The sequence below is a fragment of the Ambystoma mexicanum genome, chromosome 1q (assembly GCF_040938575.1).
Source record: "Ambystoma mexicanum isolate Mex_15411 chromosome 1q, UKY_AmexF1_1, whole genome shotgun sequence".
NCBI lineage: Eukaryota > Metazoa > Chordata > Amphibia > Caudata > Ambystomatidae > Ambystoma > Ambystoma mexicanum.
This window is the reverse complement of record NC_090922.1, coordinates 509,994,259-510,019,875: the sequence shown is the minus strand read 5'-3', so window position 1 is coordinate 510,019,875 and position 25,617 is coordinate 509,994,259. Positions and strand designations below refer to the sequence as shown.

At 45.8% G+C, this 25,617-nt stretch overlaps 1 protein-coding gene across 2 annotated transcripts in view; it reads left to right on the top strand.

Annotated features, from left to right (window-relative positions):
- CADM4 (cell adhesion molecule 4) overlaps positions 1–25,617 on the top strand; it is a 1,490,292-nt gene that overhangs the window by 1,179,534 nt on the left and 285,141 nt on the right. For both annotated transcript variants that reach the window (XM_069640887.1, XM_069640888.1), the window contains exon 5: positions 25,356–25,517. In XM_069640887.1, the coding sequence (XP_069496988.1) occupies positions 25,356–25,517 (162 nt within the window). The remainder of the gene's footprint in view (positions 1–25,355; positions 25,518–25,617) is intronic.

Genomic DNA, 25,617 nt, shown 5'->3' with positions numbered 1-25,617 from the left:
TCCTTCCCCCTTCCCACACACTTGCACGATCTGAATGACACCTGGCCTAGTAGGATCGCTGTCTGTCCTCCCTTAGTTCCCCTCCCTTGCCTCATCGCGCCTTGAAACACTTTAGTATAGGCGCGTTATAAATGCCATAACATATCATATATCAATGGGACGAATGGAATCGCGTGCACTGCACTTGGGGGGTAAAGTAGCAGGATTTTTTTCGTGGCTCGCCCTCCCCCTACTCTTGCAATGCTGGATACCCTCCTGGGGTGGGAAGAGAATTGAAAAGGCCGGGCCCGTTGGTGTTGAGGGACTGTGGAAAACCAAAAAACGGGCTGTGGGAAGGCAAATAAAAGAAAGCTGCGGTCAGTGGGGGGAGATAGTAGAGGGAGAAGGAAAGTAGGCAGAGAAGAATAAGGGAACTAGGGGAGGAAGGAAGGAGCGGGCAAAAATGACGAGAAAAATAAAAACGTACCGTCTCCTCGAGTTATGAGGGCGGCTGCCATTGTATCTGTGTGGGCCTACTGGAGGCAAAACTGCCAGCTGCTGCACTGTGCGCGACGCAGAAGGTGCAAGAAATTCCAATGGCTTGTCCCTAAGCCCTCCCCTCTAGGCCTAAGCACCAATAGGGGGACTGGTGGGGAGGATTTAGGTGACCCTCCCAGTGTGCCATGGGCCGGTGATAGAGAGAGAGACACAGTATGGAGCCCAACACAAAGGGCCATCCATACTGCGTCTTCTCTCTGTGCCACAAATTCATTCTTCCAGCGGGTGCACCGTCCCCAGAGCACCCGTGTGGTCGGCGCCCCTGCTCTATACATCTTTTAACATAACATCTATCTTTGTCTATTACAAAACGTTGTTTATTACATGTCTTAAATCACTGAAAGTACAGTGGGGTTAGCGCAATTTGTCAGGTTGGCATTATCTTGCATTCTGGGACTTATAGTTTACCAGTCAGGGTGTGAAATGAAAGCCAGGATGGTATTCATTTGACTTAACAGGCTGCTATAAGGATTGACATGTTGTCATGGGCTTTATTATGCAGTTTGTGTTTGAAATCCAACTCTTTGAACCAAAGTTTGTGATCCTGGTCACCCCCTTCCCGCTTGATATCCCCCCTCCCCCCATCTGTCCGACCATCCGACTCCCTCCATTTTAGATGCAGCCAGAGTACCGCCGGTGCCTTTCTTCCACTTCCGCCCCTGCAACTGACACTAGAACCCAGAGCTGGGCCTACCTGCACAGGCTGTAAGATGCATTTGCTCCACCTCTTTGGGAAAGCCTGCCTACATGTTACCATCAGTTTGCTTCCTGCCTTTTTGCCTTGATTGTATTTTGTAAAGCGCAGCTTCATTGCTAATACCTTTCATCGGCCCAATGGATATTAGCTCGTGCAAGCTCTCAGAGCCCTAGAACTCCCTTCTTCGGCTTGAAGAGAGCGTTGCATGCGGGAAAGCTTGCAAACGAAGGTTTGGTATCTATCCTAATAAGATGGCGGCCCTCCCCAGCCTTTTATGGCAAACAAGCTGCTTTCTTTACCGCGTCCAACATGGTTTTTGGTCTACTCCCATCTTTCTGGCACCTTTTACCCGAGTCAAGACTCGATCGGCAGCGTCCTGTTCGTCGCTCGAGTGTGGCTTTTTTGGTGTCTTTCGTGCCGCCCCACAGTTCTGAGGGAGACCTGAAAGGGGGAAGGCAGCAAAGAGGGAAGGAGAGCAGAGGGTAGCTATAGAGGGGGCATTATTTGAAGTCGCGTAACTTAGGCAGCACGCTCTGCTGCAGTGTAGCTGCCACAGAATGCGGAGGGGCAGGGGACGAGGAGGAGATATGCTAGGAGAGATCACGAATGAGCGTGACAACACAGGGGTGCGGGAAGCAGGCACATGTTACATCGTGTTGCTTTTAGGGGCCGTGCCACACAGGCAATTTCCAAAGGAGGAAGGGACGAGCATGCCATCATACCCAAGGAACCGGCACCCATCTTTCACCTGCCACCCGCGCTATCCCCATTTCACCTGCGCCCATTGGCCTGTGTAGAAAGCTCACTGTTCACTGCCTCTCACCAGCCGTCTCTCTCTTGGTCTCTCTCACTGCCTCCTTTTTTCTCTCCCTCTCTCTCTAACTCCTTTTTATTTTGGGCTGTCAGGTGCCTCTTCCACCAGCACCTTGGTGAGGAAGGATAGCTCAGGGGCAACGCAGCGCAACACAAGTTCGAATCCCGATCCTGCGCTTAGAAACCACACGTTGGTATTAAGCGCATTATAAAAGAACAATTATAATTATCTGTCGAAACTATTTCATTAAAATGGTATAGGAGGAGGAACACACAGTTTGTAATTGTTTGATTATTTGCCCACCCATTGACTGTGCATGGCCATGCTAAATTCTCAATCACTTCCTGCCCCTCTCTGCCCCAAAAAAACACCTCATGGGAATGCTCTGAGCTCGCTTTATTCAAGCCTTAACATCAAGGTTTGTTCTGAAGGGCCCGCCAGTGTTTTTTTAAAACCAGTCTTCTCAGAGTTAATGATTTAACTGGAGTTGTAAACCAGCTAGTGGTGTAATAAAATGTCTCAAACAAGTCTGCATTCAGCCACTCAATTTATAAGCACTATGCGTGCCCTTCACTGAAGTCCTGTTAAAACAAGCATTGTCAAAGCCAACCATGTGGCTTGTGTATAAGTATTAGGCATTTGCCAGGCATTGCTATTTGATGCCCAGGTACTAGCACCATTCTGCTCCTGCTACCATCAATTGGCAGTTGATACCGCTAGGGCAGTGCCTGGCAAGTGCCTTACCCATGCCTACACAAAAGCCAAAACTGTGGGCATTATCAATGCATGTTTCCTTATTTATTGATCTCACCAGCTCTGGCTCGCTCTTTCTGTCTCTCCCTCTCATGCAGGTGTATCATACACTGTCTGGTAAGGAAGGACATGTGGTGTGGTTGTGCTGATTTTCGGTGCCATGGCCGGGCTAAGAACAATATCAGGCCTACGCAGGCGGTGTATCAGGGCATTTCTTCCAGCATTCATTGGGCTCGAGGACTGGCGCCAACTCAGTGGCATAGACGGGGAGTGGCATGAGGGTTAAGGCGCACCCTCATTGCCTGTGCCGGCGCGCGCACGCGCGCGTGTAAGATGATCTGAGGGCACCGTGTTGGCAAATATATATAAGGGGCAGTGGATTGCCTGCCTCGCTAGCTTTCATATGTGTGCACTCTGTACTTTTCCTCAGATTACTGCTGTATGCTACAAGAGAGGTCTCATTACAAGGTTGCCGGTCCGGATACAACGTTATATCCAGACCGGCAAACTCTGAGTTGTGCAGCGGGTGCCTTTCAGTCCGCCAGGTCTGCCCTGGTGGAATGAAAGGCACACGCGAGCACAGCATGCCTGTAGCACCGGCGCCATTATAAACGGCGGCCGTGCTACAGGCATCCCCATTCCCCTATGGGGTTCAAATGGGAATGGGGATCTACCGGCACCCGAGAAAGTTCAATTACCAGGTCCGGCAAGGTTGGAATAACCGGGTAATTGCCCATTCGCGGGTGCCTTGCTGGTATGGAGGTAAGGCTACCTCCAACCTTGTAATGAGGCCCAATTCTCTGTATATATGGGATATTAGACCAGGCAAAATTAGCTGCCAATAAATGGAGCACTGTACACAAAAAGGGACAACTACTGAGAAGCACATTGGGGACCACCTGGAGGGGACGCGGGTCCATTAAGAAGGTTCCTCCCCATGGGGGTCAGAGTCACATGCATGTACATCTGCATAGAACTTTATTGAACCTGCATGTATATATTGTAATCCCGACAGGACCCTTTCTACATAGCTCAGGGGCAATGTGCTCACCTTGGAAGCAAGACCACGCTGGGCAACACAGGTTCGAACCCCGGGCGGTGCTTAGAAACCTCTGGGTATTATGCGCGTTATCAATAACCAATTATAAATGAGGTCTTCCTTAGATGGGTGATAAAAGGAGTACCATTTAGTGGGGTAGTTGAATTATATGGAATGTCCACATCGTATGAAAGCTCTACCTTCGGCCTGTTCGTGGAAAGCCACACAAGGAAGACCTCGCCCTTCTTTTATGGGGCTGCTTGCTTGCCCTAGGCCCACTGAGCTCTTATCCGGCCTCTCATACCCCACCAATAGGGGGCAGCTGCAAGCTGCAGAACACAGAGGGGTTCCCCTGAACATGTACCCTTCCAAGCACCAGACATGGAAACAGCCCCACACCCTGTCCCCATTTTCATAGTGCTCTAACTGTCCGAATCATGCGTTCCTGAACCCCTTCTTTTCCTTTCTTCTTCTCTAGAATCGCCCCCTATTTTGCAGTGCCCACCCAGAGGCACTTAGAAAAGGTATCACTACATGAATAACTAAACAGAAACAACAGGGCCAGCGTGAAGACACGCCCGTTAAGGTGTTAAAAACCGCTCGAGGCAGCAACCTGATGTTTCCCCTGGGAGCAGAAAGCTACCGCGAGGCGTGCGGGGCCTGTGAGGCACAGCGAGGCACTGGGATGTGCGAAGAGTTGGGGGGCGTGCCGACTCTCGATGGCTGACTGCGTTAGGGGAGCAGGAACATTGGGCGTTATAAGGGGTGCTGCAGGTTTAACGTGACCCCACTGTTGTATCCTTCGGGCATCCGAGACCCCAAGCCCAGAGCTGGACGCCCTGGCTGTACTGAATACCTGCGTGGCCTTCAGGTGTGGTGACGGCCATGAGCTTTGCAGTACTCCGTGTGGGTGCCCTCCCTTGAGCCCCCCCCCCCAGTCCAGCCGGCTGGCATTATACTTCCGCTTCCAGACCAGGCAGCCTACAGGGAAGCGACTCACGGGGGACATGAGGTAAGCCCCTCACTCCTCTAGAGGGGCTGCTGTGCGAGGCCCTTCTATCTTGCATTGCGCATGCTCTGTCGCGAGGTGGCAGCGAGAAAGCGCTCTGCATCACAGAGACAACGTATGCACGTCTGGTACATGCCACATGTGTGCCCGTCTATCTCTCACGGTCTCGCCCTCTCTGTCTTTCTGGCTTGCTGCCTCGCTCTCTCGGTCTCGCTCTCTCGGTCTTGCTTCCTCGCCCTCTCGATCTTGCTCTCCCTGTCTCGCTCTCTCTGTCTCGCTCTTTTTGTCTCGCTCTCTCTGTCTCGCTTTCTCCGCTTCGCTCTCTCTGTCTTAGTGCCTCGCTCTCTTGCTCTCCCTCTCTCTGCCTTAATATCTGTCTCGCTCTCTGTCTTGTTGCCTCGCTCTCTTGCTCTCCCTCTCTCTGCCTTACTCTATCTGTCTCGCTCTCTCTGTCTTGCTGCTTCGCTCTCTCAGTCTCGCTCTCTCTACCTCGCTCTCTCTGCCTTGCTCTCTCTGCCTTGCTGCCTCGTTCCCTCTGTCTCGCTCTCTCGCATTAGCCATGGTTCTCTTTGGGTGGTGCTAAAGCCCGATACAAAAGCCAGATAGAAAAGAGAAATGGCTGATTTTGTTTGAAAAAGTGAGTGATTACGTGGACCTGTGTCTGAGTTCTGAGTGCTATCAGTATAAAAGGAGAACCCTTCATAATCTCCAATTCAAGAGGGACTCTCCCCATATACCCCCCCCATCCAGCGCAAGCACCCAATCTACTCAAGAAACCTCATTGGGTAAAACGTTCACTGATGGCAGCACACAGATCACTGTTATTAAATAGGTAACTAAACTATTTTGCTTCATTTTCACTCACATGCTGTCCTACTGGTAATATTATACCTCTCATTTAGTGGTGACTTAAATATATCCAGCTGATCAGTGCTGAATGTGGACTGGAATTCCCAGGATTTGGAAACGGGCAAATATTGGAAAGTGACCAGCAGCATAGGCCCACCTCAGAGCTCTGTTCACTTGTCTTTGTTTTGAATGTAATCGCACTCAAATGCCATCAATCTTGAATGACTGCAGATACAGCAGCGAGTGAATGACTGGGAGTGGCTGTTGTCCCTTAAGAGGTGCGAATGGTGGGTGACTAGAAGGAAAGTCGTGCATAAAGCTGCAGGCTGTGTGAAATGACTACAAGCTTTTCCATTAAGTGTGTGTCTTTCAGTTTAGCTCATGCACACGTTGCAGGATGGGGAAAATAAAGCTGCAATGATACTCGTTTGCTCAGAATGCTGTGCTAGCATTTGTTTATATTGTCAGGGTGGTTTATTTTGTTATTCATTTCATGTCATCTCTATTTTATTGTACAAGACTATCATTTGCCTGCCATGACTGCACCCCCAGCTCTGACTCATTGCTCTGCACCCTTTCCATCCAACCCAACCCCTCCCCCAGGGAATCACAGAGTAATTTCTTACCATTTCCATGACTGCATATAACGAAAATTCAATAACGTCGACTCAGAAATTGCAACTCGGCATCAATAGTAACTTGGTAAACCTGGTGTGCATCTTTCTAAGAGTTGTGACAAATCTCGACAATTCGTCCCGTCTCCCTGGAGGGGAGCCATCCCCCTTGAGGCTAGGGAGGCGAGCTCGCTCCACAAGACCCTCCCTAGGTGTCTGGGAAAGTGGCTCTCGCATTCCGATAAGAAACTCCCTGTCCGCAACACGCTATCCTCCTACATGGGAATTGGAAAGACTGTTAACCATGTTTTGGATTTACCCAATAGTGACATTTCTTCAATCTCTTTGGCTTCAGGGAAGGCTGGATTCCACCTAAATGCCACATTCAAAGAAGAAATACACACCCCTTTTGTTTGTAAAGACGTAAATAAAACCAGAAGGAACTTTGAAGGAGGAAGAGAGAATCCTACACAGCGGCAATCCTCTGATGGGAAGACAACCTGGAGGGATGGAGCCATGCTAGATTGAAGCCAGCGGTAGCGTGTGGACCGAACAAGTCGCTCGTAAAACGCTGGAAGGCTGGTGTCCTGAACGGCAAAGAAGCCCGAGTCAGAAAGGAGGTGGGGACAGTAAAGCAACTGTGGTGAGCCTGGGGCTTGTTCACTGCCACCAAAACCAGACTGCAGCAGAGAGTCTGGAATCCCGAGCTCTGCACAAGAAGAGTATTAATTGCAGAGCCGAGCAGCGAAAGGGAAGCAAATGCTCCCAAAAAGGTCACGGAATGGAGAGGGTCAAAGAGAGTGACTCGAGAATGGGAAAACCATAGGGTTATGGGAGAAAGATAAACCCAAAATAGAGAGAAAACAAGCCTATCCGAGGGCCAGAGGGCTTTGGGGAGCCCCGAGAAATTGAAAATATTGACACTCAAGGGTGGAGGAGCCACAAGGGTTACAAGAGCCCGGAAAACCAAAACTGATAGATGCCAGACCAAGGCCCTGCTAAAGCAAGCCTGACAGAGGGACAGATGAATTTGGGGAGTCCTAGAAACAAGATCCGAGGCTGGGAAAGCCATTAAGGGTTACGGGAAGCTGATAAACCTGAATAGAGATAAAGCTAGCCTATCCGAGGGCTAGAGGACTTTGGAAAGCTGTGAGAAACAGAATGACTGTAGTATCCGAGGCTGGGAAAGCCATAAAGGTTACGGGAGCCCTATAAACTAGAGCAGGCACAAGCCCTATCCAAGTCAAGCTAAAACAGGTCTCTCAGAAGACCAGAGGACTTTGGAAAGTCCAAGATACCCCAAATATAATGTACAGAATTGGAAGCAGAAGTATCTGGATGGTTCAAGTGTTTGAAGGTGAAACAAGATCCTTGAAAGGTACCAAGTCAAAATTGATGGAGTTGTTAAAAAAATGCCTTGTTTTCCTGAGGAACAGGAAACCTTATGGAATCTATGAAAAGTTGGCATACAGAGCCTACAGTGAGGCCTGAGAACCACATCATAAGGAATTGTTGAACTTTGCCAGAACTTTCATGAACCTTGCCCGAACTTTGCCAGAACTTTGTTGAACTTTTAAAAACCTGCTCCCCAAAGAAAAGAAATCCAAGTATTGGGCCCGGCAGAAGGCCAAGACTGGGGCTGTTGTCCCGACCTTCTTCCATTTGTTAGGTTTTCTTGAAGTGGTAGGGCCAGTTATTTGGTTATTATTCGGACTACGGACTGTTGTCTTTTGAGCACCATTAGTTTCAGTTTCGTAGGCAGGGAGCTTCCTTCTTTGAATTATGGCTAGATAGGTGTTTTCTTTTTACTTTTAATAAACATTCTTGAAACATGGCAGTATTTAGTCGGACTCCTTCTTCTGGTTCACCACTGAGTCCATTTTTAAATGTAAGTGCATTCATTGCAGGGCATCCAAATATCAATCTGTACTGCTCCTAGAAGGCAAGCTGTCTGTGGAGCTTAGTCTTTTGTGCCCAACCTGTAGTCTCTGCCTGCAGACAGAAACCACTATATACCTGCATAACACGAGGGTGGTCAGTGCCAAACCTTGTTTGAAAGCCAGGTTTGCATGCTGGGCTTTGTTGTCCCTCATGACACCTGGATTGCTTTCAGGCTGGGAGATGTAGTCCTGCATCCCAGACATAGCTCAACCTGCCCTTTTCGGATCCACGGGTGATTGACAAAAGCTTTTGTCTAAATGCTTAAAAACCCAAATGAAGCCCGGCCGCGTAAAGGGCGATTGCAGAGACTTCTGCTGTTGGCTGTGCTGCGTTGTAGAAACGCTAATTTCTGTTACTTGCATCTGTGCAAGCAATTTCATCTTACCTACACGTCGTGCTGCCCCTCGCGTCCCTCGTAATTGGAGAGGTTGACAGGTGCGAGTGTGAGAACAGCCGCGACGAAGCGACGAAGCGGGTGGAAAGCCCCGCCCACCTATTGGCCCCGCCCACTCCAGGAAGCCAGGATACAAAACAACATCCTAGCGACCCTTGCGGCGTGAAGCCCGGCCGCGTAAAGGGCGATTGCAGAGACTTCTGCTGTTGGCTGTTTGCTGCTTTTCTGCCGTTCGCCGACCGTAAGTACCCAGGCTTAACCGCTTAAGAGAGAGAGGAGGAGAGGAAAAACACAAGGAAATTTGAATTCCCTAAGCACATGACGCGAACCATTGAAGGCCCCCAGACTCGGAGAAAAACACTAAACTACCGCAAAATGGCAAACCCTTGGACTGCCTTAAAAGCCCCCGTAGATGGTAGTGGCAAAGTAAGTAAAAGCGTACCCTGGCCTTCCAAAGCTCATCTGCGAGACACAGCGACTATCGATCAAAACACTACACATATGTCAAAAGCTTTACCGATAGCAAATCTGGACTTAAATAACTGTACAAACAGCCACTCCCATGATCACTGTTCAAACAACAACATTACAAACCTGCAAGAGCAACTGACAACTGAAGTAGTCGCAATTGGAAATGATACTAATACACTTCCTCTTGAAACCGCGACAACTCTGGCTTTAACACGACCCTTGGCATCCAACCACTCCAGCCAGCGAGTGCTGCCTGATTTATTTACTCAACCTAATACACAAATAAAAGAGCCTACGAAGACAAGTGGTGATCCGGGTAACCCGTCTGGCAACTCTAACTACCTCCTTTTGGGAAGCGAGGTCTCCGACGCTGAGCTAATTAATGCTACCAATATGCCGAACCCGGACCAAGAAACTCCCGTTAATAGTGCCCATGAGCAAGAGGAAAGAGTAATGCCTGAAGACATCTCGGACGAAAATGAAAATCAACCTACAAACAAACAAAGCAAAAACGTCCCTGCTAATTCTATAAATCTGTCTTTGACGGAAAGTCACGCACTCACAATAGAGTCTTTGCTTCCAAAAGCAATGCCACAAGACACAACTGGAACCAAATCAAGTACAAAAAACAAAAAGAACAAAATACTAGATGCAAATAAAGAACGAGTGGGAAAAACACATAAGGAAGCCCAAAAACCGAATAATGAGCACAACCTGCCTGCGATGCGAAGTAATCTCGCAGGAAATTCAAGCTACAGAAACATGGAGACTCGAAAAACCACTCAGAGAACGGAGAGCGAAAATCAAAGTGCTTATGCATGCCAAGCCCCTGAAGACATAGGGGAAAACAATCTGGACAAAGAAAGTAGCCCTTCGACAGGTCCAGAACAAAGGCGATCCAGCCCAACACTGAAGCCCGCATGCAGAGACGCAAGTTCCATTGCAAGAGCTCGCCGCCTTCAAAGAATCATCGAATTAAAATTAAAACTAAACCAGTCAGCTTTCGATGATTCAATGTCAACACCTACAAATGTTAGCACTCCGTGCATCAAAAACTCAAACAATTCCAATCAAATAATTATTGAAAAGGCACTAAACTCCTCACTTCAAGAAAACGAATGTGACATGGAACTTTCACATCAAACACCCAATGACACCATTCCTCTGGAGCAACAAGTGATCTTATCTGCTGCCACTTTAACTCAATTACACACTAATGTAGTAGCTGCCTCATCAATTGTCCTACTACCTTTCACTAAACTCTACGAATCACTGAACGGGACAATAAGCGACCAAGGAGCGATGCTTACAAATTTAACAAATAAAATGGACAAACTTGAATCTTTTACAAGCTCCATACAAAAACAACTTGAATTACAGGCAGACATATCTACTCGTTGGCAGGAACGGCTATGTGATCTGGCCGCAAGACATCACTGCCAAAACGATACCTTAATGGAAGGTCTGCTCGAGGCTGTCAAATGGATGCGCCACCACTCGGAAAAGGCGGACAAGCAAACTCAAAACCTTGATTATGTTCTGAAGCGAGATAATTTGCCAAAAACGGCCCCGCCACAAAGCAATCATAAGAGATCAAAAGACCAAGGAACTAGTCTGGCAACCGCGTCCCCAAAAACCGAGTGTCTTCGACCACTGGCGCCGATCCTTCATGACAATCAATCTCCACCAGCGCCCAGCAAAAAACCCGAGTCCCAAGTAACGTCGCATTCATATTGTCCTGAGAAAAACGATGCTAAGTCATCGGAAGGAAAGCTTCAGCAAAGCTGTGATGCCACTACAAATGCAAAAACCCTCTCGCAAATTGATGCCGGCAAATCCTCCACGATAGCAGAGGTTCACATGCCATTAGTGGCAACAAATAATTGCGAGAATACGTCATTTACAATGCCCCCCAACATCACAAAGAACTCATTTAACATATTTACTGGTTCATCCAAAACTATTTCCAGGACAGAAAAATCTACTAGAACGGCAGGACAAGGAAACAATCCATTACTTCAAGAAAACAAAAAAGGACAAACAAAGGTAAAAAATCCAAATGTGAAAAAATTCATAAGGAACCTCACAACACCCACAAAACCACAATTGTTTGAACGCACAACAAGAACTTCTAAACAGAAGTCTAATGACGTCTCCAACCAAGATTCAAATGATGGTCAAAACCGTGTGTCCAATAAACAATCCACAAAACGCCGGCGTCTCGAATCCGAAGAACCACATAGCGATAGTTCTGTGAATGCCTCGACAATTGATCTATGTGATCTCTCCACATATTCAGCGGAATGCGAAGGACAAGATGAGCCTACAATCACACTTCAACTTAAAGAAACTGCGAGATCTCGCACGTGGCAACAACACAAAACATTGACTAACAATAAAGCAAGCAGACCGGCTCCACAAAAAGAAATGACTAGACTAGCCGAGAGGCCAACGTCACCACACATATCCAAGCTAAACCCAAAATTAACGTCTAATCAAAAAAACCTTAAAACTCGCTACACATCCAGAGTACATTCAAGCAAAAATCAAACACATAATAACCGATGTTGGAAACTACGACTCCAAAATATCCAATCTGACGACAACGAGATCAACTTAAATAGAGCAAACGTCATGAAACTGTTCGCATGCGTTCCAGTGCTACGGACAATATCGTCAGACGACATAAAAATTGTCGAGTATCCAACCGACCTAACTTCAGACCAAGTACTCTTACATATCGGCTCTTCAGCGGTGAAAAACATGCTTCTACGAGCCACAGAAGATCTTCTAATTTTTGGCTTCGATTTAACGCTGGAACCTGAACACGAATCACAACAAAACATCTTGGGGAACAATGTTCGTGAAAAAACTGTAGGCCTGGACCACCAATGTGCAAACCTGCGGAAATCCCTAGTATATTCCATCACAAAACATAATGGAAACAAGCCACTTGGTTCCCCCAGAAAAATCAGGTCCGAAATTCAATCCCATCAAGGAAGTCAAGATTAACAATGATTGAAGAAGACGAGCACGGATCAAATCGTGCTATCCTGGAACACTCGAGGGTTTAGTCATCTATTTAACAACTTCGAGGTACCTATGAACAACATCCTCGCTGTATGTCTACAAGAAACGTGGATACGTGAACGGCCATTTCGTGACGGCTTCACTACATTCCTAAATCCTGCCGGGAAAAATGCAACCGGCCGGCCGTTCTCTGGCTTAATTACTCTACTGAAGATCAACAACTGGCTGACGCCGCTCGAATCCCGAAATCCAAACCCTTTTGTTCAAAGCACCTTGATACAAATATCTGCCACAACAACGCAGACGAAACAATTTCTACTGCTAATAAATGGCTGCTGGAACCCTGCCAAGATTTCGACACACAGCTTCATCGGCTCAGTAACAACTCTAATAGATGAAGCCTCAATGAAATACAACAACCTAACCATCATAGTATGTGGTGATTTAAATTGTAGCTGGTACAAATTTGACAAAATCACAAAAACAAATACGTTAAAGGAACCTGAGAAGGTTGAACAGAGAGGAAAGCTCTGGTTTGACGCCCTCGCTATAAGAAACTGTACCATGGTCAATGGGAGAACCAAAGGAGACCAACCATGTAACCCAACTTGGCATGGACCATATAGCCAAAACACACTAGACTACATTTGGGTCTCAAGAAATCTTTTTGGCCAAGTGAATTCCCTTAACATCATATCAATGCCTCAAAGCGACCACGATCTACTCCGCTTAGCCCTAGAGACCGACTGGGGCGATGTTCCTGAAAAACTTGATGTACAAATCACATCGAACGCAGCGGGAAATCGCTTGAGGCTTAACCATTTACAAATCGGGAAACTCACCACCGACATAAATAAAGGAAACATCGTGAACTATGCTCCCTTGTTGACGGACTGTCGACCGAAAGTCATAAATTCCAAAGTAATTGGGCACTCAAACAAACATCTGTACAGCGACGTTATCGCAAAAGCAAAAAAAATCATGAGGAAAGATTTGCGGCAGATCAAGAAATTAAAGCTATCACCAGACAATATCGCGATTAGAGTAAAAACAAGACGACAAGAATATCGACACTGGTTAAAAGCACAATCAGCAATAATAGAACAAAATCGCGCGGAGCTGATGCTTCAACTGCTGATTACAAAAAACACGCGCGATATTTGGACAATCCTAAATAAAGGCAATACAAAAGCAACATCGACAATATCAAATCCGATTGATGGCAACAAATGGGTTGAGCACTTCAGGGAAATATACAAAATCCCGAATGAAGACACACAAGCGCAAGAAAACGTCTCAGATCTACCATGGGACGTAACACCTCGAAGCGATGAAATTGAAACAACAATTCAGAAGCTAAAAAACTCAAGAGCAGCAGGCCCCGACCAGATCTCAAATATCATGTTGAAGGGAAACAAAACATACTGGGCCAAGTTCATGGAATCTCTGTTTAGAATAGTGTCAGAAAAAAAGAAAATTCCGGAGTCATGGTTAAAGGCGATTGTGGTACCTATCTATAAGAAAGGCGATAGGAACGATCCGATGAACTATCGTCCAATCGCCCTACTTGACACAATCGGGAAAGTATATGGCTCCTTTCTTCGAAAGAAACTCACTTCATGGGCCCTCAAAGCAGAAATATACGATGTTCGTCAAACAGGTTTCACAGAGGAAGCCGGAGTCGATGTAAATCTACTTGTGCTAAACATACTAAAACTTGAGGCGCTGCGCACAAAGAGACAAATCTTCTTTGCCTTTATAGACCTCAGGCAAGCTTTTGACACAATAAATCGTGAGAAACTCTGGTCAAAGCTAAGAAAGTGGGAATGTCCGCCAACAATACTAGAACCCCTGAAAGCTCTCCATTCCAATACCTCAATACAGATTAGGTTAAATCAACAAGGCGAGTTGAGCCAACAAGTAACAACTCATAAAGGCGTCAAGCAAGGCTGCCCACTGGCAGCAGAACTATTCAAGATCTTTATAGCCGACCTACCGAAATGGTTAAACTCAGTACCCTGTTTCTCGCCAAGGATCAAGGACACTCAAATCAAACATATCATCTATGCAGATGATATAGTACTAATCGACTATACACAGATTGGCCTACAGCGACTTTTGACTCGACTCAATGAATATATGAAATCAAATGAGTTGCTGATCAATACTGACAAAACAAAAATCATGAGCATCAGTCATACCAATAAAAACGCAGGAAAAAGATTCATATGGCGAATTGCAAGTGATAAACTCAATATTGTATCGTCCATAAGATACTTGGGCGTGATGTTCAACAATTCCATCTGCGAAACAGCTTGGGTCAATGACATAACCAGTAGAACTCTCAAATTTGGATTACAAGGAGCAAAAATCTATCACGAATACGGGAAATTTACAATTGCACCATTACTGACTTTCTATCTACAGAAGGTCATTCCAACTATCGTATTTGGAGCTGAAGCTGGTTGGAACCTGGATTTTTGCTTATGGCAAAGACTAGAAGGGATCTTCTGGAAACACGCCTTGATGCTTCCTCACTACATCTCGACAGTGGCTCTGAGATACGAACTTGCACTTAATTCGCTGTATATGACAGTGATCTGGAAATCCCTCTCCACCATTAGGAAAATGTACTGCAGCAAAAAAATACCAGCATACGAAATTTTCAAGATCAGAAATGACGACACCCAAGCAATATTAATCCAAATTTGGAAAAAAAAACTTGAAGCCATAATGAACTCCGCAAATATAAGTCAATCTGACCTAATCGATCGACCACAACAGGCGAAAAAAAAATTAGAAGAATGGGACTGGATGCATAACATTGAAAAACGCAAGAAACTAAAAACGAGTCTTCCATTAGGTCTTGGGGAAACAAAACTACACAAGCCACCAAAATACCTTCTAAATTGTCCTTCACGATATCACAGGAACATGTTTCTAAAATTTAGGCTGAACGCCCTAAACAATCGAGAAATGCTATGGATACGAAAAAAGAAAGACACTGTAGACAACAAATGTCGATTCTGTGATGCGAGCGAAATAGAGTCCCTCAAGCACTTGATACTTGATTGCACAGGCACAATCACACAGCGGACCCTGCACCTAACTAGCTTCAAACCTCAGAACTATGACACGAATGATTGGTGGTCATATGTAAGCGCCGGCCATAACATTAAGCTATCATGCAGGATAATTGACTACTTAACCATGATTCTCTGTAATACTACTTGTGAAAAGGAAAAGAAAAATCTTTAATCAACAGTGATCCAAACTTATCACCAGCACAATGATCACACTGTGAATAAACACTGGAGAGGACGGATGAGATGCGAGAAAGGTCAATTATAACAAAAGTTCGATTTAAGTATCGAACTGTAGTTTTATTAAAAAAAAAAAAAAAAAAACCCAAATAATTGACTTGGAATTATGGTCAGGCAATCTTACTTTGTATTTGCAATCTCGCTGACCTGTGGGCGGGAGGCCAGTACTTAGGAGTCAGTATGCAGAGTCTCAAAATATTGGGTGGTGGAGTGGCAAGGTGGGGGACAAGAGCAAGAGGGGCGAGGTGGAAAGGTAAGATGAGGCAAAAAGCAAAGCCACAATATAAGAGGAGAGAAAGAACTGAGGAGCAGGAGTAAGAGGAAAGGCCCACAGGAGAGGGGAAAGAAAGGAGCTACCCAAGGACATGGACTTCTGCTAAAATTCTTGATTTATTTAATGTATTTATTTACATTTTGTAATGTGCCATATGCCCGAAAAGCCTCAGGGCGCACATAAAAGACAGACAGGACAGACACATATGAGGACAGGTTAAATGAGGGCTAAAGAGTTAGGAGCCAGTCAAGTGTACAAACGATGGATTAATCAAAGAACTCAGTCAAGAGGGAGGTCAAAAAGGTGGGTCTTCAACCTCTTCTTAAACTCGGTGGCCATTTCTATTGCTCTGAGAGCGTTAGGCAGGGCATTCCAAACCGTGGGTTCTTGTACATCAAAGGTAAAAGAAGCCCCCGGCCTTTACCAGCCTAAACCTAGGCTGCGCAAGTCTGGATTGATCCATGGATCTAAGAGTGCGAGAAGGTACATAAGCCTCTCGGTGGTCCCTGAGATATTTTGGGTAGGGCTAGATAGGTGTTTTCTTTTTACTTTTTTGCTTTTTACTGATGTGGTACCAGAGAAGTTCCAGGGGGTTAGTGCGGGCGGGGGCGGGGGGCTGTTTTGAATACACTGGGGTCAAGTAGTGCTGAAAGAGCTCATCAGAGCAACCAGGGACACCTGATATATCCAACTACAGCTAAAAAAAGATCACGCAAAGACCTAGATAGACGAATGGGACATTATACATTCCAGAGACTGAATGATGGCTAGTTTTAGGGGTGAGGGAAGGACTGAGGACCACAGGCATAAGGAGGCTTGGAGAGAGCTCAGACATTGATGTTCCTCAATACCAAGCGTCTTTGGTGCGAACAAAATAAACCTGTCGTAACGTTTACTTAGCGTTGAGTCGTCTATTGACCCCCAGATATATAGTCCAAAACATCTGGAGAGCCACAGGTCCAGAGCATAACCTTGGAAGCCGACCATTCAACATACCCATATAATCCTTAACCTCTCTGTTAGACTGGTAGAGATTCAAAACCTGTGATCTGCAGGTTGCACACAGATATCTGCAGCCCATGTTTTAACCCAATGAGCTATCTTATCTGTTACCTGTCAAATCCCGAGAAAAGTCCTAAATCATCCTCAGAGATAATGCCCCAGTGCAAAACAAATGTGAGAGATTTCAATGAATGGTGCTGTGAGTGAATTCTGATACACTATATTTTTCAAAGAGGGCACATGACACAATAAACATGGAACGCTTACCTCCTACTACATTGAGGACTCAACCCCAGTGGCGCCTGTATCCATGGACATGCAATGCCCATGATGTGCTCCCATGGACACCGGCAGATTCATCTTCTCTGATTGATGGTCCTTCTCCTTGCCTGGATCCAGACCATAATGCACATCTCAGAGGCCCAATGTGATCTGGGAAGAGTGTGAGGGAGCTTCTGATCATTCATAGACTTCATTCATAGCCTTGGAACAAAGTCTGAGGGAGATTCTGATCCTTCATAGCCTTGGAACAAAGTCTGAGGGAGCTTCTGATCATTCTTAGCCTTGGAACAAAGTCTGAGGGAATTTCTGATCATTTATAGCCTTAGAACAAAGTCTGAGGGAGCTTCTGATCATTCATAGCCTTGGAACAAAGTCTGAGAGAGCTTCTGATCATTCATAGCCTTGGAACAAAGTCTAGGGAGCTTCTGATCATTCATAGTCTTCATTCATAGCCTTTGAACAAAGTCAGAGGGAGCTTCTGATCATTTGTAGCCTTGGAACAAAGTCTGAGAGAGCGTCTGATCATTCATAGCCTTGGAACAAAGTCTAGGGCAGCTTCTGATCATTCATAGTCTTCATTCATAGCCTTGGAACAAAGTCAGAGGGAGCTTCTGATCATTTATAGCCTTGGAACAAAGTCAGAGGGAGCTTCTGATCATTCATAGCCTTCATTCATAGCCTTGGAACAAAGTCTGAGGGAGCTTCTGATCCTTCATAGCCTTGGAACAAACTCTGAGGGAGCCTCTGATCATTCAAAGCCTTGGAACAAAGTCTGAGGGAGCTGCTGATCATTCATACCCTTCATTCATAGCCTTGGAACAAAGTCTGATGGAGCTTCTGATCCTTCATAGCCTTGGAACAAAGTCTGAGGGAGCTTCTGATCATTCATAGCCTTGGAACAAAGTCTGAGGGAGCTTCTTATCATTCATAGCCTTCATTCATAGCCTTGGAACAAAGTGTGAGGGAATTTCTGATCATTTATAGCCTTGGAACAAAGTCTGAGGGAGCTTCTGATTATCAGTTAAGCGTGAGGAAACGGGGGTGGGAAGAGGAAGACCAATGCAAGTCAGTGTAGTGTAGTACAGAAAACATACATTGACTTAGGACACATGCCATGCCCCGTAAGTGCAGGAAGGTATCCACAAATTCAAGAAAGTACCAGATGTAACAACAGTACAGACGGGCAAAAGGATAGACCAGCTTCATGGTTCAACATCCGTGTTTTAATAAGAAAGTCTTACATTTTCATAAGCAACACATTTTTTTCTTCTGCTCGGAGTGTGGTTGGTAGTTCATAAAGCATGTCTGCACTCGCTGTGTCTGTGCCACCCTGGTTGTTCCTGGTGGAGACAATGGGCAGAAGCAAGGAGGAGTCAGAATTTAAATGTCTCTTAGGACTTTACTTTTTGATCTTGAGGCCAGATCACCAGTAAACTTGGCTAATAATATAGAGAGTCTTGCATAGGACACAAGTGTCCACAGGGAGCTGATGCAGTGATTTCAAGGCCGGAGCGATGCGGCCTCCCAGCCTCAGGCCTGACGTCTGGTCAGCAGCTGTTTGAGTGAATTAGATTTGGGGGATAATGATTTGGGGTAGACCCAGGCAGAAGTTGTTGACATAATCCAGCCATGAGGGAGAACCAAAGCATTACACGTCTCCACATTACGAGGCATGTGGAGGTAAGTCAGGATGCGCCTGAGCATGTGAAGTTAAAAAGAATGTGATTTTTTGTTGTTGTAATCTATCACAATTGTGAGATGACAGTAAGAAGACCAACTAAAATGACCCATAACATTTTACCCAACGTTAGTAACAGGCGAAAGGTAGGATGCCCATCTGAAACATTTCTGGTGACTTATTATGGCCGAAAAGAACTATAGTTTCCCCAGTTTCTTGGGTTGGCCAACCAAAACTTCATAATCCTCAGCTGTCTTGGGTAGGCCATTTTAGGTTGACCACGCCATGGTACCACTAGGCATGGTCACAAAGTCTGTATATGGCATCTTGGAATCCCTCTTTGTGCAGCTTCTGCTCCTGCTAATCGCCACTTCTATTAATCTGAGCCAGCTTAAGTCGCTATCCTTGTTCTCAAAATCCTACCCTTGTGAGCCTGCAATGGACTGTGAGCATAGCCCGGGGACCTCCTCGCTAGCAGTGCCAGTGACATCAGGCGTTCTAACCACCTGCCTCCATTGAGCTTCTGTTTAACTCTTGGTGGATGCGCACGGGGGAACCACAAGCAATTCACCTTTCCCTTCTGCGAGGAATTTGAACATCCGTACGGGGAGTGTGTGCTTGCCTGGGCTTTTTCTTGAAGTTTTGTAATTAAAATGAATGATGGCAGATCAACCTCAGAAAATGTGTGGGGCTAATCCACTCACATTTTTGTCTGCTCACAGAACAACAAACACATAGTCATGTGTACTCTGGGGACACAGAGCCTACAGGCAGAGTCCACCCTGTCACATTTAGCTGGAATGTAACAGCCACATGTACATCAAAGCATCTCTGAAGGGGGAAGGCCACACCTTCTTCCTGCCGTGGTCAGCCTAATTAAAATATCAAAGGCTCCATGGATCCGCCCTGTTCTATTGTCAAAGTTCTGTGTGGTGGCAGTGCATACTGACGACAGTTAAATGAAAACAGGCCTGTGAAGAAGCCTGGTCCCAGATCTAACAAAAGGTGACAGGAAACCCCAACAGCTCCTTCATATGTAATGTGTCAACTTGAAGCTAGCTCCCACCCCTCTGTATCAAGGGCAGTGAATGGCATGTCTGTTTACAGTAGGCAACCCCTGCAGGGAACCCCCTTTCAGAGGGAAGAAGTATGTGATTTGATGGAGACAGAAAGTCTGTTCTCGACACAAACTTCAATGGAGACCTGCCTTTGATCAGGAGTCATAGAGAACTCAATTAACAAGAGAGACACTTTGATCCACAACAGACAGGAATATGGGTAGGACTTAGTAGTACATATTGTCACTCCCTACCGTTCCGGTTGCAAAGCATTCTGGTTATGACCTCAGGCATAACAGAAGATTGTTGGTGGGGACCCAGAATTTGTACATTAAGGTAGACTTAGCTTGCACCAATCAGTGGGGCCCACTTGGCTTTAAAAGAGGGCTAGCCCCTCACTTAGCAGATCATCCACGACTTTGAAAGGAGTAAGAAGAACCCTGGCTGAAGGTACAGTCTGCCTTACAGCTTCATCCAGCGAAGGAAGGCCAGGTTTTCCAAGAGGGAAGCAAGACCCCCCCCTAAACATCTCCCAGGGAACAGAGGGAGATACCAGACTTAGAGGACCCGTCCAGCAGCTCCAGAACTAGCACCCAGCCAGCACACAGCGTGCCCTGCTAGGTTCCGCCAGAAAGCTTCCTAGGTGGGAAGTGTCAGAGTCTCTGCGCAAAGGACAAGGCCGTTGCCTCCAAACACTCGCCTCAGTTTTGGACTGTCCACCTTAAAGGATGACACAAGCCCTACGAAAAAGCTAGGAAGAGGGCCACAACAAGACTCAACCAGCGTCCCTCTTTTAATGACATTTTCGAGACAGTTGAGCCCTCGAACCGCGACCGGCTGCACCACTGACTTTTGTTACGCGGTAGTCACTAAAGCCGTCCAAGATGCTTCGATTAGCGTTACAGTTCCACCAACCAGCATAGAGACAACAATTCTTGACCCTGAGCCGCCGTTTAAGCCAGAATGCAGCCGTCCACCCAGCCTTGTTTGCTGAACTGCCTGCCACCTGATAACCGCAGCAGTCTCCCGTCTTGAGCTCTATCGCAGGAGCTGCAAAGTGTCCTGGAACTAACTTCGAGCATCAAGATCCTCTCAAACACCAGGTATATTGTGGTTCTGTCCCCCTGGTCCTTCTCCGAAGGCTCCTAGTGACATTTACAGCCTCTGGCTCCCTTGGTGCAGAAACCAAATTACCTTGAACAGTTAAGATTGATTGCTTTACCGACTGTACTCCTTTCAGTATCCAGAGTGCATCCCCTTCCTTTCGTGAATCTGTCTGTCCTCTGTGTTCTTTTACAGGGTGGGATGTATTTTGTAGTGTGCTAGAACAGTCTGTTGTAATAATAATAAAGTAGATATTTGTATACAACCTTGACTGAGCATTGCCTTTTATCATTGGGTAATAATTGTATTTTCGTTGTATTGCAACTAACCCACGATCCACAACCTTGCAGAGTTAAGCCTGCCGTTCCTTCCACGTTACCAAAATTGGACAAGGAGGTTTATAATTTACTTGTTTTTCCAATCTGTTCGGATCCCTTCTGGTGTACTATGTGTGGGGCTGATTGATAGTTTAGAAACCAATATTCATCCCTGGACCAGTAGTGCCACGGAAGTTGATACGCACACCTTCTATCTCGGGTTGTTGCAGTGAAGTTATGTTTCTCAGATAACAAGGAGTTTCCCATTGATAGGATATGTTATACATCTGAGGCTGGGGAGGGAGTGGGGTACCTGGTTGACACGCCCAGTTACCACCTTGTGGCCTGCATCACATAGCAGGCCATTGTCCACGGCCCTAAGGTCAGCCCCACTCCCTTGCTCCAAACCCCAACCTGTGACTTATTCACATTCCCAAGATCCCTTGCAATTGACTGCTGGCGCAGGCTGATGGGACTTGCAGTTTGAAATAGCTGGGGAACCAAAGGTTGCAGGCCGCTGATCTAAACTGGAATATCACAAACGAAGTGGTAGTGGTAACTGCTGATAGATTTTTCTACATGTGGTCCATTCAGGAAGAGACTAGGAAATTAATGGGCCTGGATATTCTGCTCTTTTAGACTTCTGTGGAAGTGACCTTGATTTAGAATTCAGTCTTTATGATTTCAGCAAATCTCCAGAAATACATCAACTTTTACAAAGGTGAATTTTCTTCCACACATTTTTTTTAAGTTAATGCCATTCTCAGCCAATCTCGGGATCACTTAGAATTTATGTTGAATATCTCGGTGGACCATTTCACAGCAAGAGCTCCTCGGAAAACCAATGGATTCATGCCAGCAAAAATTGGCAACGTGCCTTATTTCATTAGTTACTAAATACATAACACCTACAAAACCATGCTTTTGCCCCCATATAATAATCCAATCCAATGTCCTACATTCAATGTAGTATTGGTTCCTCCTGCTTCGTTTTTAGTTGTTATGGAGGGACCATTGTTGTAGCGGGGGCCCCAGCCGCCCCAGTGGTGCAGGCGGTCCCGCCGCCACATGTCCTTTTGGGCCCCCTCAGACTTCAAAAATAAATAGTTTCTTTTTTCAAGTCACTCTGCTTTCATTAAGAAATTATTTCCGATATGGGAACGAACCTCCTGGAGTCCTCTATGTCATGGGGTGGGGTACAACCCTCTGACTTGAAAAAAAAATAGTTTATTTTTTAAGTCACTATGCCTTCATAAAGCAATTATTTCCATTACAGTTCGGTCCTGTAATGGAAATAATGTCTTTATGGAGTCAGAGTGACTTCAAAGAGAAACTATTTCTTTTTCAAGTCATAGGGCTCCCCCACCCTATGATGTGGAGCTCCTCTGCACTAGAGGAACACACATTGATATTGCAGGGAGCAGGAGGCCGCGTTCTCTGGGCCAACGGATTGAAAAGGTAAGAACGTTTATTTTGTGCAAATAGGTGTGCATGCATGTAAGTGTGTGTGTGTGTGTGTGTGTGTGTGTGTGTGTGTGTGTGTGTGTGTGTATATAGTGTCATATGTTTGAATGAGGGAGTGAGTCTTCCTATGCGGTGGACACCCCTGCAATTCCCATTCTCTCCCCTGCCCTCCTCCTCCCACCCCTTATCCTGTGTCCCATGGGGGACACCCAAGCACCCCTTGTCTGCTCGCCAGCTCCATCGTGTTCTGCGTCACACACTCTCTCATACATACACACACACGCAAACACACAACTATCCTAGGGCCCCCTCCTTACCTCGCACCCACTTCTTGCATCACTTCCTGTCCCAACCTCAGTGTTTCCCAGCCTGTCGCATACTTGCCAACCCTACTGATCTAGGCAGTGGGCTACTGCTTTTTAAGCAGTCCTACCGCCTACAGATTTGGGTGACAGATCCTACTGCTTTTTAGAGGGGCAGGTCATTTATGTGACTCTAAGGCAGGCTGCTTGAGAGCAGCCCGGGACAAAGCATGCAACACATGAGTTAGTCTGCCTGTGCGGTGGGCAGATAAATGATCACTTTGAGTGATGGTCTCAGGCCAATCCAGTGACCTGGCAGGTACATGACTCTGCCCTGGACAGGCCTTAGGTGAACCACTAGTGTAGGTAAGTGGCAGAGCGTACCACCATCACACAGCATCTGCATATCAGACTGAGGAGGGTATCAGCCTGCATGTTGTCCAATGCAGGAATAAATATGTATTGGCCAGGCAGCTGCTACAGAGCAGTGGCAAACGTTGCCTGCCAGTTGTGTGTGTTTACCTACTGTGAAGTTAGATAATTCTGTGTTAACTTACCATTCAGCATTATACATTTTAAACATTTGAACATCTTTCCATGTTGTGCTGTTTGGTTTATAGTCATAATGTAGAAAAAAAAATGTCGACTTACAAAAATGTCGAAAAAAAAATGTAGAAAACAATAAAACAATAATGTCGAAAACCTATACATATAATTAAAAGTCCGTTTTTAGAAAAAAAAATGTAAAAAAAAAAAATGTCAATTAGCACTATCAATAAATAAATAAACAAGAAGAGTATCATTTACTAGGGGGGGGGATCCCCCCCCTGCCCCCTCACCCAACACCCCCCGGTCACCCCCTCACCCCTCCACCACCCTCTCACCCCTCATACTCAACACATTTTAATTATTATTATATTTTTTTTTCTCGAAAAATTCGAAAAAATGCAGAAATAATTCGACATTATTGGTTTTTGACATTATTTTTTTCTAAAATAATTTTTCGACATTTTGACTTTCTAAATGATTGCATTCTAAAATATGACTGACCACCGTGCTGTTTGATGGGTTGTGTATTTTAGAATGCCTCAGTGGTGCCAACAATGTATATTTTGTATTTTCCTGTGATGTCATTGTTATGCAAAGTATTATTTTTGAAACTTGAAAAGTCCTAGAGGTTTTTGGTCACAGAATATTGGCAAGTATGCTGCCGAGGGAATAGTTACGATGAAAGCGGCATGAACGGAATTCACAGTGAAACGCTGCCTGGCTCACAAGAGGATTGCTAAACAACATAAACCAAAGAAGTAAATAGAAACTGACAAGCATAGCAAACTCTTATCAGAAGCACGAACAAGGAATTGGGACTAGCGGGGCAGCTGCCTAAGAATTCTCCTGTAACAAACACCGCAGGACAAGCAAACTAGCGCCCACCTGCGCAGGCCCTATTCTTCCTCCGCCCACCGGTGTCAACGCGACGTGCATGGCATTTTGGGAAATAGTCTTTGTCAGAAAACCTTTACATATGATCCCAGTACTTTTGCAACGCTGCAGTCATAGGCCACATTTTCAGTGCAACACTGGAAAGGCCCTCAACCTGCCCATAGCGGTGGGCATGGGAGCAAAAGTAGCAACTCCTGGGAGGTGGTGAATATGGGGAGAGATGTACCAGAAACATAATGGATAGTTTAGAAAAGCGCAATCATTAATTATTTTTGCTGTGTGCTGGTTGATTATGACTACGAAGTATTTAAAGCAAAATCAGAAAATGCATGAACACGAATATATTTGCCCTCATTAGCAATCAATAGTTCAAGCAAAAAAAAGTATTTGTGTTGTTGGCAGTGTGATGCTATGCATTTGTGTAAGCAACGTGTAGGCTGTACACACACCCAAGTAAAGCTCAGCACCTGCGTTGCGTTTACTTTGAATGAAGATGGATGTAAAACTATGTTCACAAAATAAAACGTTTCAACTATACATTCTTGGACATTAGCATTCTAAGCCAATGCAATAATTAACTGGGTTTCCTGTGAAAAGGCTAACAAGGTTTCAGGTGTATTGTGGTGAATTGTATGTCTGTGTAACAATGTGGCATTGCATTGAACACATTCTCCGAACGGTTTCCGGCTGCTTTTACCTAAGCAAAGCGTGTAGCATTGATCACAAGACTGCCACTTAATTTTTATTGCAGCTCTGTCCAAGGTCCTGAAATTTACACTGGCATCCATTGTGAGCACAGAGTATGTATTATGATCCGTTTCTGCAAGCCTTTTAAATGCACACAACATTGTGCATTCCTCCAAGTGAAGGCCAGCTCCATTCAATACGCGTGTTGTATTCCCCATCTGTGCCTGTTGGGCCGTATCCTCTCCTCTGATGTATTCCTCAATGTTTTCGCAGGTATAAGCAGCAAGCAAGAGAACGGCAAAACATTCAGCATCACCAACACCGTCCGCTTCCCTGTCGATCGCAAGGACAACAGCGGCATAGTCACGTGTGAGGCGACGCACCCCGCGCTGCGAGGCCAGAAGAAGCAGACGCAGTACGTCCTGGATGTGCAATGTAAGTCACGAGCTGTTGACTTTCCTACATTTTGCTTCCACAGTCTTGCAACACTCTACTGGTACAAATGCTACACAGGTATTAGCACCCAACTGAATGG